The sequence below is a fragment of the Colossoma macropomum genome, unplaced genomic scaffold (assembly GCF_904425465.1).
Source record: "Colossoma macropomum unplaced genomic scaffold, Colossoma_macropomum, whole genome shotgun sequence".
In the NCBI taxonomy this organism is placed as follows: domain Eukaryota; kingdom Metazoa; phylum Chordata; class Actinopteri; order Characiformes; family Serrasalmidae; genus Colossoma; species Colossoma macropomum.
The window spans coordinates 27,770,094-27,788,116 of NW_023494786.1; the positions used below are offsets into that span (position 1 = coordinate 27,770,094).

The 18,023-nt window shown below is 38.8% G+C and overlaps 2 protein-coding genes across 2 annotated transcripts; both read right to left on the bottom strand.

The window, feature by feature from the left end:
- Positions 1 to 279: 279 nt before the first annotated feature.
- On the bottom strand, positions 280 to 6,642 carry LOC118826468 (olfactory receptor 2AT4-like). Its single transcript, XM_036597452.1, has 2 exons — positions 6,606 to 6,642; positions 280 to 1,235 (listed from the first exon to the last, which is right to left on the bottom strand). The coding sequence occupies exons 1-2, from the start codon at positions 6,640 to 6,642 to the stop codon at positions 280 to 282; spliced, it is 993 nt and encodes a 330-aa protein (XP_036453345.1).
- A 4,859-nt stretch (positions 6,643 to 11,501) lies between these two features.
- LOC118826478 (olfactory receptor 2AT4-like) lies at positions 11,502 to 15,980 on the bottom strand. Its single transcript, XM_036597464.1, is given in 3 exon segments — positions 11,502 to 11,690; positions 15,046 to 15,428; positions 15,431 to 15,980. Coding segments are annotated over 3 exon segments (1,122 nt in total).
- Between the last annotated feature and the right edge of the window lie 2,043 nt (positions 15,981 to 18,023).

Genomic DNA, 18,023 nt, shown 5'->3' on the forward strand with positions numbered 1-18,023 from the left:
CACGGTTGCTAATTACTTGCTAAATTTTAAAGTCAGCTAATAAATAGATACTCTAAACTAAAGAAAACTCATGCAGAAAATCAACAAAATGTTGGACATTGGATGTGCTAACTTTTGTACATGACTGTACATTTTATAAATACACTGGGATGCAGACAACCTACAAGAAAAAGGTGCATTTAATACCAAGAGTAAAGATGGTCAAAACTAGCTTTCATTATAAAATTAACAAATTAACAAAGCTGATTATCTACTCAAAGATTTACTTTTACACAGACATCACAGCAAGCTCACTTGATTCCATTGTAATTGTCTTATCAAAATCTTTTTCACCTCTTGTGTTCTCAAACAGTAGATTAGTGGGTTGATCACAGGAGGCAGCAAGCTATACAATGTGACAATAGCTATTTGCAAATCAGGATTAAAAGTGATGCCACTATAGGCGGCCGCATAGTTAAAACACCTGGGTATAAAGTACAGAGTAATTATGATGAGTTGAGAAGTACAAGTAGAGAAAGTCTTCAGTCGCCCACCAGCACTCGAGACTTTTAGGACTTCTACAATAATGCAGCAATAGGAGAAGACAATAATGGCAAGAGATCCCAGCAATACTAGCATGGCAAAAACAAAAGCTGGAAAACTATATGGAGTTCTGTCAGTGCACGCAAGTCGTGTAATTGAGACATGGTCACAGTAGCAGTGCAAAATGGTGTTGGCTCCACAATAAGGGAGAGGGTAAGCTCGAATGGCCATCATAAGGGGACAGGAATGAGCCATAACCCAGGCCACCAGGCTCAGAATGAATACATTTCTGTTTGTCATAACATTGTGATACTGAAGTGGGTAACAAACTGCTACATATCGGTCTATGGCCATTAGTGCCAGTATGTATGAATTGACTGTGCCAAAGTAATGCACTAAATACATCTGAATAAAACAACCTAAAAATGAAATGGTCCCAGCTTGGAACCAGTATCTGGCAATGATCTTTGGTAAAGTGCTTGTGCTGAACAGTACGTCAGAAATGACTAGACTTATAAAGAAATAATATACAGGTTTATGGAGACTTTTTTCTGTTGCAAACAAACAAAGAAATATTCCGTTCCCTGTCAAAGTGCACACATAAACAGAAAACATAGCTGCTGATACAAGGCCACAGTAGTTAGGGTGAAGTCCAGGAAAGCCAACAATGAAAAAGTCCTTCACATATGTTACGTTTCCCATCGACATCATGGGTTGATGTCCTTAAAATGCAAAAATGAAATGAACACTACAAATATTATGGAATATAATGGACACTGGATATGTAATATATTATTATTTTAGATTGTCTTTACATTATTTATGGATTGTAATATTACTATTACATGTAATCCATAAAATAAATAACAATATAAATGACAGTGTGTTCCCTCCTTACCCAGATTACATAGTGCTGTGAACTGGCATAGCACATCAGGAACTGGTATGTTTATGCATTTGGAAATGGTATTTATAATTTTCAGATACAGATCTCACATGACCAGGACGTGAGGGGACTCAAGTAATTTTATACAGTAGCTCCAGAGACTTATGTAAGGACTAATAGGACTACAGTTACTGGATGAGAAATTTCACCTTGTCCATGGACCTCTTATGTGAATAGCCAGTTAGAGTTTTGGCTTTGCTCATGAACCTATTTTTCAATCCTGCTTCAAATTATTAGGGCATCTATGTATACATATGTCTGTGTTCTGTAGTTGGATTCAATGCTGAATGGTCAAAACATATAAGGGAACAGTTTTTGTAGCTCTGTTAGTTTCCACATTATTAAACATATGGTAATTAGTTATGTTCTCTGAATCAAAAGGCCTCAGTTTGATGACAGACACTCTATCAGCTCCTCCATAATGTTTCTACTTTTGTAATAGTACATCAACAAAACCACAATAGGTGAATTCTATCATGATATCTAATAATTGCATAATTTCAGTAGGAAACTGAGTAGAGTGACATATGATTGGCCTAATACAAAATAAAAGGATATTCATTGATAGAGAACTAGACACCAGAATTGGTTTCTCAGTTTAGCCAGATAACTTAAGCCCAAATTCAGGATTGTCCAATAAGAAAAGAACAGAGGGAAATTCATATTGGGCACTCTTCTTTTTCTGGCTTAAGCTGTCTGGCTAACTGAGAAATTCAGATTTGTGAAATATATTGTTCATAAATAAACAATCCAAAATCATAAAGAATACATTAAAATAAGACATGCAAATGGTTCTCTACTGGTTCAATATAATCATTATGCCTGTTCTATTTGAGCTCTGCAAATATTGTAATATTTACAGAGTTTATTTAAGGTATGTTTAGATTAACAACTAACATAATTAGGAAGTGGAATCAAACACTAATCATGTGTTTATTTCTAAAAATCCAGGCCTTCTGGATCCTCTCACAGATGCAGAAATGAGCGTTATCAGAAAGGTGTTTTATATCTATTTATGGTAGAATGAAGGCCTTATTCTGGTTTGCCACATGTACTAAATAAATCGGTTCATACAATGTTGTTCAGTTTTGTGTTTAATTCTGTTGAGTATTCATTACGTATTGGATTGTCACTGTGTTATGTTGTTGAAGTAAGAATTCCATTGCAGTTTGTGCAAATGATAACAAAGAGCTTTGACTTCTGACTTAGCTTTGATTTGATGGACAACATAAGACCCTGATTGGCTTCCGATTGGTGTAAATGTCCCCTTTTCACATGGTCTCACAAGTAATATAATGTGTACAATGTAGAAATATATTGTCATTGCATTTTTAACTGTACATAAGGAATATTTTGTTTCTACACAATGCAAAAACATCCTGAATGGATAAAAAGGTGAAATTTATGTCCTTTGTGCCCTTTAAGTCCACATAAATCTTGCACGTATAGTAGACATATGCACATTTTAACTTACAAACTGAAGAAATGTTGATCTGGCTAAAGCACCTGGCACTCTATTAGTGGCTGCTGTGTCTGATCCACTGTTAATGCATTGTCAGTCCACTGCTAAGAATGATCCACCACCCAAACAATATCTGCTCAGTGGTGGGTCTTGACCATTGTAGAACAAGGTAAAGGGGGACTAATATTATTCAGAGAAACATGGATTATAACTACATCTGTTTACTTTACAGGACCAGATTTAAAAACAGTTAATCATATTTATCAAATGAGTTTCATGTTTTGATGACTTTAAGTTCTCAACAGTACAAGGACAACATATTTACTGTTTCCAGTAATTTTATTGTTTTTCTTTTTTACCATGTACTTATTCTAATTTTGATGCATCCAACATGCATCTCATTTTTTGCCATTTTTATTTTTTTGACATGATTTTAAGACCAGCAGCTGCCCTTTACATTGTATAAATATTTCATGGCAAATGGGCCAATAGAAATGGTCCAAAGCAGCTTGGAATAAAAACTGAAAGGGTTCCTCTGTGGTGAGATGCAATGGTGACATAAACAAAGAACATAGCTGCTGATACAAGTCCATAGTAGTTAGGGTGAAGTCCAGGAAAGCCAACAATGAAAAAGTGCTTCACAAATGTTACGTTTCCCATCGACATCATGGGTTGATGTCCTTAAATTGCAAAAATGAAATGAACACTACAAATATTATGGAATATAATGGACACTGTGCATTGTGATATGTAATATATTATTATTTCAGATTGTCTTTACATTACCTACGGATTGTAATATTACTATTACATGTAATCCATAAAATTAACGAAACAAATGACAATGTGTTCCCTCCTTACCCAGATTACATAGTGCTGTGAACTGGCATAGCACATCAGGAACTGGTGTGTTTATGCATTTGGAAATATTTATAATTTTTTAGATGCAGATCTCACATGACCAGGACGTGAGGGGACTCAAGTAATTTTATACAGTAGCTCCAGAGACTTATGTAAGGACTAATAGGACTACAGTTACTGGATGAGAAATTTCACCTTGTCTATGGACCTCTTATGTAAATAGCCAGTTAGAGTTTTGGCTTTGCTCATGAACCTATTTTTCAATCCTGCTTCAAATCATTAGGACATCTGTGTATACATATGTCTATGTTCTGTAGGAAAAGAACAGAGGGAAATTCATATTGGGCACTCTTCTTTTTCTGGCTTATGCTGTCTGGCTAACTGAGAAATTCAGATTTGTGAAATATATTGTTCATAAATTAACAATCCGAAATCATAAAGAATACATTAAAATAAGACATGCAAATTCTCTACTGGTTCAATATAATCATTATGCCTGTTCTATTTGAGCTCTGCAAATATTGTAATATTTACAGAGTTTATATAATGTATGTTTAGATTAACAACTAACATAATTAGGAAGTGGAATCAAACACTAATCATGTGTTTATTTCTAAAAATCCAGGCCTTCTGGATCCTCTCACAGATGCAGAAATGAGCGTTATCAGAAAGGTGTTTTATACCTTTCTTTTTAAAGAGTTGTGACATTTATGGTAAAATGAAGGCCTTATTCTGGTTTGCCACATGTACTAAATAAATGGGTTCATATAATGTTCAGTTTTGTGTTTAATTCTGTTTAGTATTCATTACTTATTGGATTGTCACTGCGTTATGTTGTTGAAGTAAGAATTCCATTGCAGTTTGTGCAAATGATAACAAAGAGCTTTGACTTCTGACTTAGCTTTGATTTGATGGACAACATAAGACCCTGATTGGCTTCCGATTGGTGTAAATGTCCCCTTTTCACATGGTCTCACAAGTAATATAATGTGTACAATGTAGAAATATATTGTCATTGCATTTTTAACTGTACATAAGGAATATTTGTTTCTACACAATGCAAAAACATCCTGAATGGATAAAAAGGTGAAATTTATGTCCTTTGTGCCCTTTAAGTCCACATAAATCTTGCACGTATAGTAGACATATGCACATTTTAACTTACAAACTGAAGAAATGTTGATCTGGCTAAAGCACCTGGCACTCTATTAGTGGCTGCTGTGTCTGATCCACTGTTAATGCATTGTCAGTCCACTGCTAAGAATGATCCACCACCCAAACAATATCTGCTTAGTGGTGGGTCTTGACCATTGTAGAACAAGGTAAAGGGGGACTAATATTATTCAGAGAAACATGGATTATAACTACATCTGTTTACTTTACAGGACCAGATTTAAAAACAGTTAATCATATTTATCAAATGAGTTTCATGTTTTGATGACTTTAAGTTCTCAACAGTACAAGGACAACATATTTACTGTTTCCAGTAATTTTATTGTTTTTCTTTTTTACCATGTACTTATTCTAATTTTGATGCATCCAACATGCATCTCATTTTTTGCCATTTTTATTTTTTTGACATGATTTTAAGACCAGCAGCTGCCCTTTACATTGTATAAATATTTCATGGCAAATGGGCCAATAGAAATGGTCCAAAGCAGCTTGGCATAAAAACTGAAAGGGTTCCTCTGTGGTGAGATGCAATGGTGACCCAGGGGAGAAGAAGTGGACGTGGTTGAAAAAGAGGTGCAGCTGAGCTCAGCTGAGCTGTTGCAGAGGAGAAACCTGAGAAGAAATAACGTCTGGAAGTATGGTGAAGCATCGGATGTGGGATGATGAGAGATGGAGCCAGCAAGCAGGATCGCTGAGGCAGATGAAACAAGATAGGGTGGGAGATAGAGGAGAGCTGCTGTGGTAAAATCTGAAAGCCATAGCTAATGGGGGTTGACATTTAGGAATGGAGAATGCTAAAAGGACAATGGTGACCAGTCCCACACTTTGTGAATGGCAAGGTTCATGGGATCACGAACGCTGCAGCCAGAGTTCTCACCAAAACCAGGAAATTTGACCACATTGACCCAATTTTGTGTACCTTACATTGGTTGCCAGTTAAATTCCGCATTGAGTACAAGATTCTTTTACTGACATATAAAGCTTTGAATGGCCTTGCTCCTCAGTACCTCAGTGACCTTATTTCCTATTATCAACCGACATGCCCACTTAGATCACAAGGTCCTGCACCTTGTGATCTAAGTGGGCATGTCAGTTGATAATAGGAAATAATTATTAGTACCCACAATTAATAAAGTTAGGTCAGGGGGAAGAGCCTTTTCATACAAAGCCCCCCAGCTTTGGAATAACCTACCAGTCAGACACAGCTTTGGAATAACCTACCAGTCAGACACAGCCTCCATCTTTAAGTCTAGGCTAAAAACTTACCTGTTTAGTCGAGCCTTTGGTTAATTTGTTTTCCTAACTATGTCCCTCTTGTCCCATCTCTTTCCCCCTCCCCCTCTTTTTCCCTGAGCTGAGCGGCTGCCTGTCCTAAGAGGGTCTGATGTGACTGATGTGGCCAGCGCACTGCACAGTGGTGTAAAACTGTATCCACTTATACTGTTTTGTGTCTGTCCTCTTATCCGGTGTCGACCAGAGGAGGATGGGTTCCCCTATTTGAGTCTGGTTCCTCTCAAGGTTTCTTCCTCCTGTTGAGGGAGTTTTTCCTTGCCACTGTCGCCAAGTCTTGCTCACTGGGGGCGTGGACCCGGATTCTTTGTAAAGCTGCTTTGTGACAGCATCTGTTGTAAAAGGTGCTATATAAATAAATTTGACTTGACTTGACTTGACTTGACATGTCCCAGTAGATGGGAAAGAGGACAAGCTTGGGAAGCTATAAAATGGTACACACATGGATTGAGGCACTCCAGACAGTGAGGTTCACTGGTGTCAATAATGAGAAGACACAAGAGGGTTAGGGAATGGAGAAGGTTCTTGTCTTGAGGGTCTGCAGATTGAGGTTACAGGAGATGTAGAGCATCAGGCCATGGCAGGTGGAATTCAAAGGTGCAAATTGGGCAGATTTATGGAGCCAGTGGAGGGGTATTGCAAAGAGCTTGGATACTCCATGGGTGCAGGAATGAGTGGAGGGAACATGATGAGTCAAGCACTAATAAGAGAGGCAGCCAGGGACAAACGGTGGTGGCGTCATGTGAGAAATGACAGAGCCATCCCAGAGGTGGTACAAGAGAAGGTTCCATGAGTGTGGACCAGAGAGGACTGGAAGATGCATGTAGAGTCAGATATCGGTGGATAGGATGCCAGGGTAGAGACAGCATTGAAGATGCAGCAAGTGATGAGGCTAGCAATTGAACCATTTTGCAACATTAATAAATGTAATGTCATCATACTAGTAATGATGTCACGCATTCTCCAAGTGCCTCGTTGAATTCAGACTCAATCTCCCAGAATCCTCTGGGAGATCACATAACTTCAAAACACACCGACAAACAACGAGAGTCATCCGGACTCAAACTCCCAGAAATCTCCAGGAGGTCACCTGACTCATCACATGACTGAGTGCTCCCATCTTTGCTCTCGCTCTCCCGAATACTTACTAATGTCACTTGTGTTATTGATCTTATGACAAAACTAGTTTAGCATATAAGCCCGGGCTTTAGAATAGGGAAGTTGTGAGGTATTGCATCCATTCCTGTGATCTACTGAGCGTTTACTTCTTTGTATGTATATCGGGTATGACCTTTGCCTTTGCCTTTTTGCCTTTTTGCCTAGCCCTTCGGATTGTTTGCCTGATTTGGGATTTTGGACTTTGACCCTCTGCCTGTGTTTTTGACCATGCTTTTGCCTTTCTCTTTTCGGACAGTTTGCCTTGTGTTATGTTTGTGATTTTTTCTCTCATTTGTTTTCTGGACACGGCATGTTACAGAATACCTCGTCTGCAGAAGGCAGACTCGGAGGCGTTTCAGAAAGCTTTGACTGAGCAAGGACAACTCCTGGGAAGGCACCAACAGGTATTGTCGGGAGTTACGCAATCCCTGGAGTCTTTAACACATCAACAAGCTGAGCAGCAGGCTCAGTTAGTACAACTGGTAGCAAGTGTAAAAGGACTAACCACTCAGCATCAGAACATGAGACTAGCCGAGACAGAGGTAAATGTTACTAGCCCTCGAGCTAGCGCAGAAGCTACAACTGCCATTTTTCTTGTTAGCAAACCAGATAAATATGATGGTGACCCAGACAAATGCTGTGGTTTTTTACTACAGTGTGCCATTTACTTCAAGAATTCCCCAAACAGCTCAGATCAAGCCAAAATCTCGTTCATTATCTCTCATTTGACTGATAAAGCTCTGGAATGGGCGACTGCTAGCTGGGGTCATATTAACCGTCTATCATACTCTCAAAGAATTCAAAACAGTGTTTAACCATCAGTATGAGGGCAAAGTCAGTGGGGAATTACTTGTCAAGTTACGTCAGAGGACTCGTTCTGTGGTAGATTATTCTCTCAAATTTCGCACATTAGCTGCTAGCAGTGGATGTTATGAGGCAGCGCTCTTGATTATGTTTCGACAAGGACTGAACCCAGATATATTAACAGAGCTAGCCTGTAAAGATGATAATCTAAATCTGCATCAGCTCATCACTCTGGCCAGATGTCTGGATCATCCCCTGCACCAACGCAACAAGCCAAAGACAGAAAGAAATCTCAAAAGACTAGTCAACAGGGTGAGAATGATGTCCGAGCAAGGGGAAACATCTGAACCCATGCAATGTGATTCCTCCCGGAATTCTAAATAATACTAGGTTTGCCCTGGTTAGAGAAACATAACCCTTCCATATCCTGGTCTGATCACATGATCCTCAGGTGGTCTGAATATTGTTTTCAGTCTTGTATCACCCAGCCGTCATTAACTGCATGCTCCACATCTATCGAAAGCCTGAATGCTGATCTCATAGTTCAGATCCCAGCCGATTATTTAGGTTTAAAAGAGGCCTTCAGTAAGCAAAATGCCACCAAACTACCACCACACAGAGAAGGTGATTGTGCCATAGAACTAGTAAACAACCCCACCATTCCCAAAACTAGAATTTACCCACTGACACAAAAAGAAGAGAAAGCTATGGACACATACATACAGGAGCACTAAAACAAGGATTCATTAGACCCTCGACTTCTCCCATTGCGTCTAGCTTCTTCTTCTTGAAGAAGAAGGATGGGGCTTTGCGCCCATGCATTGATTACAGGGCCCTCAATCAGATTACCAAGAATTACCCCATCCTCTTCGGTTAGTCCTGGTGGCCTTAGAACAACTCAAGGGAGCCAGATATTTCACCAAATTAGACTATAAGAGTGCACATAAATAGGATCAAGGAAGGGGACGAGTGGAAGACTGCATTTGTGACCACTAGGGGGCACTATGAATATTTGGTGATGCCTTTTGGGCTTTCTATCGCCCTCTTTGTCTTTCAAGCATTCATCAATGAGGTCCTTGGGGACATGTTAGGTAAATATGTTATTGCATACTTGGACGACATCCTGGTATACTCGCCTGATAAAAACACACATGTAGAACAGTCTTGAAACGATTGCTGGATAACAATTTGTTTTTGAAGGAAGAAAAATGTGAATTTCATCTCGAATCTGCTTCCTTTTTAGGGTATGTTATCAGTGCACAAGGAGTCATTATGGATGACAAAAAGGTAAATGCAGTTCTTCAGTGGCCCGCTCCATCCTCCGTGAAGGAATTGCAGAGGTTTTTAGGGTTTGCTAATTTCTACCGTTGGTTCATTCAAAATTTTAGCACTATAGCAGCCCCTCTTACGTTCCTACTCAAAGGTGGTCCCAAGAAGTTACAGTGGACAGAACAAGCAGAGGTCACATTTCAGACCTTAAAGGAAGCTTTTACAAATGCTCCATTCTCAAACACCCAGATCCATCTGAACCCTTCACAGTAGAAGAAGATGCCTCTGAGACAGGGATAGGGGCTGTATTGTCCCAGCACACAGGGAATCCTCCTAAATTACATCCAGTAGCTTTTTATTCACATAAACTCTTGCCTGCCGAACGAAATTACGGGATAGGAGAAAGGGAGCTACTGGCTGTAAAACTAGCCTTAGAAGAATGTCAACATTGGCTTGAGGGGTCAAATCATCCCTCTTTGGTGCTGACAGATCACAAAAATTTAGAATATATACGTAATGCTAGACGTATAAATGCACGCCAAGCCCGGTGGTCCCTTTTTTTCTCCTGTTTTCATTTTAACATTACCTACAGACCAGGCTCTAGAAACACTAAAGCAGACGCTCTCTCTCGTATTTATCAAGATGACCAGACAGTTCCCGAACCAGCTACCTGCATTCTTCCTGAGGTGTGTCAATCTCATCCATTAGATGGGAAATAGATGAAGCCATTAATAGGGAGCTAGGCAACGTAGCCATTCCCAGTCACTGCCCTCCTGACAAAACCTATGTACCCAGTTCTTTCCACACACAGCTTATCACTTGGGCCCATTCGTCTATCACCTCTGGCCACCCAGGAGAGACCAGGACATGCCAGTTGTTATCACACAAATATTGGTGGGAGTCTATGCAGAAGGACATACATACTTTTGTAGTTTCCTGCTCTACATGCTCACAATGTAAGACATCCAAATCCTTGCCCACTGGTAAATTAGTCCCCTTACCAGTACCTGATCGCCCTTGGTCACATCTGGCCATAGACTTTGTAACAGACTTACCAGAATCACAAGACTACACTACCATACTCACTATTATTGATCGTTCTTCTTCGTTCTTTCGTTTGTTCGGGATACCTGAGGACATTGTGTCAGACCAGGGACCGCAGTTTACCTCTCAGGTTTGGTCTGCTTTCTTTGAGAGTATTGGAGTATCAATTAGCCTCACCTCAGGGAATCATCCTCAAGCTAATGGTCAGTGTGAGGATGAATCAGGAACTGGGTAAATTCCTACGTATCTTTTGTCACGAGAATCCCTCAGACTGGTCCTGATATCTGGCCTCAGCCGAGATCGCACAAAATTCCCTCAAGTTCTGCAACAGGTTTGACTCCTTTCCAGTACATTCTGGGATATCAACCCCACATAGCCGCTTGGACCGGGGCTTCCTCTGATGTTCCAGCCGTCAATTCCTGGATGCGGAGAAGTGAACAAGTGTGGGAGCAGACACATCAGAGGATTGAACAGGTACTGCGACGGAACAAGGAACAAGCTGACCGTTACAGGAATGAGACTCCGGGCTACCAGCCCAGGGACAGAGTTTGGTTGGCTACTAAGGACTTCTGAAACATGGAGGAAAGTAGGGAGCTTCTACCCAAATACATAGGTCCTTTCAAAGTAGTTAAAAGAATCAATGAGGTCACTTATAGTTTAGACTTACCCCCTCGATATAAAGTTTCACGTTCGTTTCATGTATCTTTGCTTAAACCTGTTGTTGCAGGGCCTTTGGACGAGGCTTCTCCGGACGTCACGCCACCCCCCGCCAGACGTGATAGAAAGGGAACTAGTTTACGCTGTCCGTAGGCTGCTGGACTCCCGGAGATGAGGGGGGGCTTCTTCAGTACCTGGTAGACTGGGAGGGATATGGCTCGGAGGAGCAGTGCTGGGTACCTGCAAGGGACATCCAGGATCCTGCCTTCATAGAGGAATTTCACAGTCGTCACCCAGACAAGCCTGCTCCTCGTCCTAGGCCGCGCGAGAAAGGGTCTCTCCAGCTCGCTCCCAGCTCGTCTGAGGGGTCTGCGTAAGCAGAGCCCTTCTGTTCAGCGCCTCGGCAGCTCTGGGTATGCCCCTGTTCGGAAGTCCGGCGGTGGACGTGGTGGTCATCCTGGTTGACCTCGTTCCGAGGCTACCCAGGACTCTTTGGGGGGGATACTGTCACGCATTCTCCAAGTGGGAGATCACATGACTTTAAAACAGCCGACAAACATTGAGAGTTATCCGGACTCAAACTCCCAGTACTCTCCGGGAGGCCTGACTCATCTCATTACGGAGCGCTCCTATCTGTGCTCTCACTGTCCCAAATACTAACTAATGTCACCTGTGTTCTTGATCATATGACGAAACTAGTTTAGTATATGAGCACGGGCTTTAGAATAGGGAAGTTGCGAGGTATTGCATCCATTCCTGTGATCTACTGAGCGTTTACTTCTTTGTATGTATATCGTGTATGACCTTTGCCTTTGTTCTGTGACTTTGCCTTTTAGCCTAGCCCTTCAGATTGTTTGCCTGATTTGGGATTTTGGACTTTGACCCTCTGCCTGTGTTTTTGACCATGTTTTTGCCTTTCCCTTTAGGGACAGTTTGCCTTGTGTCATGTTTGTGATTTTGTCTCTGATCTGTTTTCTGAAATTGACCCATGTATGTTTTATGACCACGACCTTGGACTGTGAAGATCCCAGTAAAGTCTACTTTGTATTTTATCTCTGGAAGTGTCTGAATCTGTTCGGCATGTTACAAATGAACTACACTGCCTGTTACCATTGCCTAAAAACTATATAAACTGACAGTTAAAAGAGAAGTTAGACAACCACCTGTGGGGTTGTCTGTAATACTGTTCTCTTATCTAGAATTTGGATAAGATTATGAACTTAAGAATGGTGATTCTGTAATAGCTACTGTCCTACATCGAGTCTTCCCCGAAGTTGTCATGGTGACCAAACAGATAAGATTTCAGAATTAAGATGTTTCTGTGATATGGCCCCAGGCCTGCATGTTGTTGCATGCTGGCTATTTATCATAAAAACCTCTGGGAAACGCTAAATTTCCTAGATTATAGTTAGTTTGGGTACTAGATTTCTAGATTATAGTTAGTTTGGTTACTGATTCACAAACATTAAATTTTATGCAGAGGTAGTACTTGTTTCATTTACTCAAGTACATGTATTTAAGAAAATATTCATAGATTTGTGCTTTAGCCATATATATTAAGTTTCTAAATTCTTTTGCATTTAATTATGTTTTGTTGGTAGCTGCATCTTTACTGCCTTGATACTGGTCACATCTCTAACCTTAGAGCTTTAGCATTTTATTCTAGATCCAGAAAAGAGAAGCATAGAGATTAACAATCTTCAGTTTCTAGGCTGAGAGATGCTGGATGTTCTAAGAAGTTCCACTCTAGTGTTATGAGTTACTCAGTACTTAGGTGGTGAAGTACTGATATGTCTGTACTTCTATACTTCAAGTTATTTTTAAAAAAGACATTTTTATGTATATGTGATACTTTATTTTACCCAAGAACGTAGTAGTTTAGGTTTAGCCTACTCTACCCACCTCTGCCTATGTATGTGAGTACATGTCCCTATCAATACAAACTAAGCTGCAGGGTTTAAAAGCTTTGCAAACCCACTTAACCTATTTAATGATATTATGCCTACAAATAGCCTATGTAAAATACATGAAACCACTCCTTAGGTTAGTTTATCATTTTGGAGACTTTAGGCCTACATTATTGATGAGGAATGTTATTTATTGTAGCTGAAAAGGCTGTTGTCATCGGACAGTGCCCCCTATCTAAATCCTGAACCCTCAAGTTTTGTTGCTATTAACAACAATACACTGTCGCTGTTGGAACAAAACCTTGCCTCAGATTTTGTTATTTTTCATTTTTTAAACTAAACTGGTAAATACCAGTTTCTTTTCACATTGTGTGAAAATGTTATGATGAATAGGTCAATAAAAACATTTTCTTTACATTGACTTACTAATGTAGACACACACACACACACACACACACACACACAGAGACACACACATACACACACGCACACAAACATTTTCTGAAACCGCTTATCCTTCTGGGTTGCTGGAGTCTATCCCAGCAGTCAACGGGTGGAAGGCCTTACTAAAGTAAGTATACTAATTTTAAAATGAATTACCTCCCTGACTAATGTAAATGAAGCTATTTGTTTATAGTTATTTTTATATAATTTGTATATTTTTATATTATTTAGATAAAGTCAGCTCACAAATTTATAGTATTTTTGGTTAACATTAACTACTGGAAATAAAATAATCTTTGATTATAAAGTCTTTTACATAATGTAATGGCAACAACCTTAGTTAGGGACTCCTGAATCCAGAAATGAAGGTCAGTGGCTTAGCAGGGGTCATTAACATGGAACACAGCTTTGCCTTCATAAGGGAAAGCAAAAATAAAAAAAAATAAAAATAAAAAAAATAAACTATTTATGCATATAGGGACTTCACTATTTCTTCACAATTGAATAAAGTATTTTAATGTTGGGTAAAGTGAGTTTTGGTGCTTGATGCCTTGTGATGTACATAAGACTGCAGGGTTTGTTGCAAGAAGGCTCAAATGTATTAGGTATATAAGCCATAGCTGTTTAAATAATAAGAGATGTGTAAAATGTTGGATGGATATTAATATAATTATTATCATTATAAATAATACTGATCTCCACATGTTCCTCTTCTACCCCTTTCATTTGCAAATGTTATATGTTTTGGACCTTTTAAATTCACATCATTTAATTATGCTTAGGCAGAACCTATTACATTTTGCCTCTTGAATGTAGGGCACTTGAATTACCAGAGTATATTTTTTTGTTCTTTTCTTTTTTTTTGTAGATTCAGACCTGCAGGACCAGATTTAGATACAGTAGATTCTACACAGTTCATCTTCAAGCACACATTAGGTCTAGATTAGTGTTAAAAAAATGGAAAGAAAAACAAATTAACATATATCATCAAGTCACTGTGATCAATACACATCGCATCTGTTTCTGCTTCTTTAACAGTAGCCACTGCATCAAGCTCTGTTTCCATATTTCTTAGTCAAATTATGAACAAATCTGTCATACAGTCATATACAAGGGGTGGGCGGCCCTTGTCAAATGACATTTTGTTGATTGTCTAAGTGAAAATGAGTTCACTTATCCTCTACAGAGAGAGAAAACTTTTGCACATTTTAATGCACAATTGTTGATTACTTGCTAAATTTTAAAGTCAGCTAATAAATAGATACTCTGAACTAAAGAAAACTCATGCAGAAAATCAACAAAATGTTGGACATTAGATGTGCAAAATTTTGTACATGACTGTACATTTTATAAATACACTGGGATGCAGACAACCTACAAGAAAAAGGTGCATTTAATACCAAGAGTAAAGATGGTCAAAACTAGCTTTCATTATAAAACTAACAAATTAACAAAGCTGATTATCTACTCAAAGATTTACTTTTACACAGACATCACAGCAAGCTCACTTGATTCCTTTGTAATTTTCTTATCAAAATCTTTTTCACCTCTTGTGTCCTCAAACAGTAGATTAGTGGGTTGATCACAGGAGGCAGCAAGCTATACAATGTGACAATAGCTATTTGTAAATCAGGATTTAAAGTGATACCAATTTGGGCACTCAAATAATAAAAACACCTGGGTATGAAGTATAGAGCAATTATGATGAGTTGAGAAGTACAAGTAGAGAAAGTCTTCAGTCGCCCACCAGCACTCGAGACTTTTAGGACTTCTACAATAATGCAGCAATAGGAGAAGACAATAATGGCAAGAGATCCCAGCAATACTAGCATGGCAAAAACAAAAGCTGGAAAACTATATGGAGTTCTGTCAGTGCACGCAAGTCGTGTAATGAGACGTGGTCACAGTAGCAGTGCAAAATGGTGTTGGCTCCACAATAAGGGAGAGGGTAAGCTCGAATGGCCATCATAAGGGGGCCGGACTGAGCCATAACCCAGGCCACCAGGCTCAGAATGAATACATTTCTGTTTGTCATAACATTGTGATACTGAAGTGGGTAACAAACTGCTACATATCGGTCTATGGCCATTAGTGCCAGTATGTATGAATTGACTGTGCCAAAGTAATGCACTAAATACATCTGAATAAAACAACCTAAAAATGAAATGGTCCCAGCTTGGAACCAGTATCTGGCAATGATCTTTGGTAAAGTGCTTGTGCTGAACAGTACGTCAGAAATGACTAGACTTATAAAGAAATAATATACAGGTTTATGGAGACTTTTTTCTGTTGCAAACAAACAAAGAAATATTCCGTTCCCTGTCAAAGTGCACACATAAACAAATAACATAGCTGCTGATACAAGTCCATAGTAGTTAGGGTGAAGTCCAGGAAAGCCAACAATGAAAAAGTGCTTCACAAGTGTTACGTTTCCCATCGACATCATGGGTTGATGTCCTTAAATTGCAAAAATGAAATGAACACTACAAATATTATGGAATATAATGGACACTGTGCATTGTGATATGTAATATATTATTATTTCAGATTGTCTTTACATTACTTATGGATTGTAATATTACTATTACATGTAATCCATAAAATTAACAAAACAAAAGACAATGTGTTCCCTCCTTACCCAGATTACAGAGTGCTGTGAACTGGCATAGCACATCAGGAACTGGTGTGTTTATGCATTTGGAAATATTTATAATTTTTTAGATGCAGATCTCACATGACCAGGACGTGAGGGGACTCAAGTAATTTTATACAGTAGCTCCAGAGACTTATGTAAGGACTAATAGGACTACAGTTACTGGATGAGAAATTTCACCTTGTCTATGGACCTCGTATGTGAATAGCCAGTTAGAGTTTTGGCTTTGCTCATGAACCTATTTTTCAATCCTGCTTCAAATCATTAGGACATCTGTGTATACATATGTCTATGTTCTGTAGGAAAAGAACAGAGGGAAATTCATATTGGGCACTCTTCTTTTTCTGGCTTATGCTGTCTGGCTAACTGAGAAATTCAGATTTGTGAAATATATTGTTCATAAATTAACAGTGCGAAATCATAAAGAATACATTAAAATAAGACATGCAAATTCTCTACTGGTTCAATATAATCATTATGCCTGTTCTATTTGAGCTCTGCAAATATTGTAATATTTACAGAGTTTATATAATGTATGTTTAGATTAACAACTAACATAATTAGGAAGTGGAATCAAACACTAATCATGTGTTTATTTCTAAAAATCCAGGTCTTCTGGATCCTCTCACAGATGCAGAAATGAGCGTTATCAGAAAGGTGTTTTATACCTTTCTTTTTAAAGAGTTGCGACATTTATGGTAAAATGAAGGCCTTATTCTGGTTTGCCACATGTACTAAATAAATGGGTTCATATAATGTTGTTCAGTTTTGTGTTTAATTCTGTTGAGTATTCATTACGTATTGGATTGTCACTGCGTTATGTTGTTGAAGTAAGAATTCCATTGCAGTTTGTCCAAATGATAACAAAGAGCTTTGACTTCTGACTTAGCTTTGATTTGATGGACAACATAAGACCCTGATTGGCTTCTGATTGGTGCAAATGTCCCCTTTTCACATGGTCTCACAAGTAATATAATGTGTACAATGTAGAAATATATTGTCATTGCATTTTTAACTGTACATAAGGAATATTTTGTTTCTACACAATGCAAAAACATCCTGAATGGATAAAAAGGTGAAATTTATGTCCTTTGTGCCCTTTATGTCCACATAAATCTTGCACGTATAGTAGACATATGCACGTTTTAACTTACAAACTGAAGAAATGTTGATCTGGCTAAAGCACCTGGCACTCTATTAGTGGCTGCTGTGTCTGATCCACTGTTAATGCATTGTCAGTCCACTGCTAAGAATGATCCACCACCCAAACAATATCTGCTCAGTGGTGGGTCTTGACCATTGTAGAACAAGGTTAAGGGGGGCTAATATTATTCAGAGAATCATGGATTATAACTACATCTGTTTACTTTACAGGACCAGATTTAAAAACAGTTAATCACATTTATCAAATGAGTTTCATGTTTTGATGACTTTAAGTTCTCAACAGTACAAGGACAACATATTTACTGTTTCCAGTAATTTTATTGTTTTTCTTTTTTTCATGTGCTTATTCTAATTTTGATGCATCCAACATGAAAAAAAAATCTAATTTTATTTCCATTTTTTCATTTTTTGACATGATTTTGAGAAAAGCAGCTGCCCTTTACATTGTATAAAATTTCATGGCAAATGGGCCAATAGAAATGCTCCAAAACAGCTTGGAATAAAAACTGAAAGGGTTCCTCTGTGGTGAGATGCAATGGTGACCCAGGGGAGAAGAAGTGGACGTGGTTAGCTGAGCTGTTGCAGAGGAGAAACCTGAGAAGAAAAAATGTCTGGAAGTATGGTGAAGCATCGGATGTGGGACGATGAGAGATGGAGCCAGCAAGCAGG

Coding starts and splice junctions, on each gene's coding strand:
- LOC118826468 (XM_036597452.1), bottom strand. CDS start 6,642: ATGTCAAGTCAAGTCAAGTCAAGTCAAATTTATTTAT. Junction 1,236..6,605: donor GTCAAGTCAAATTTATTTAT/ATAGCACCTTTT, acceptor AAGGACATCAAC/CCATGATGTCGATGGGAAAC.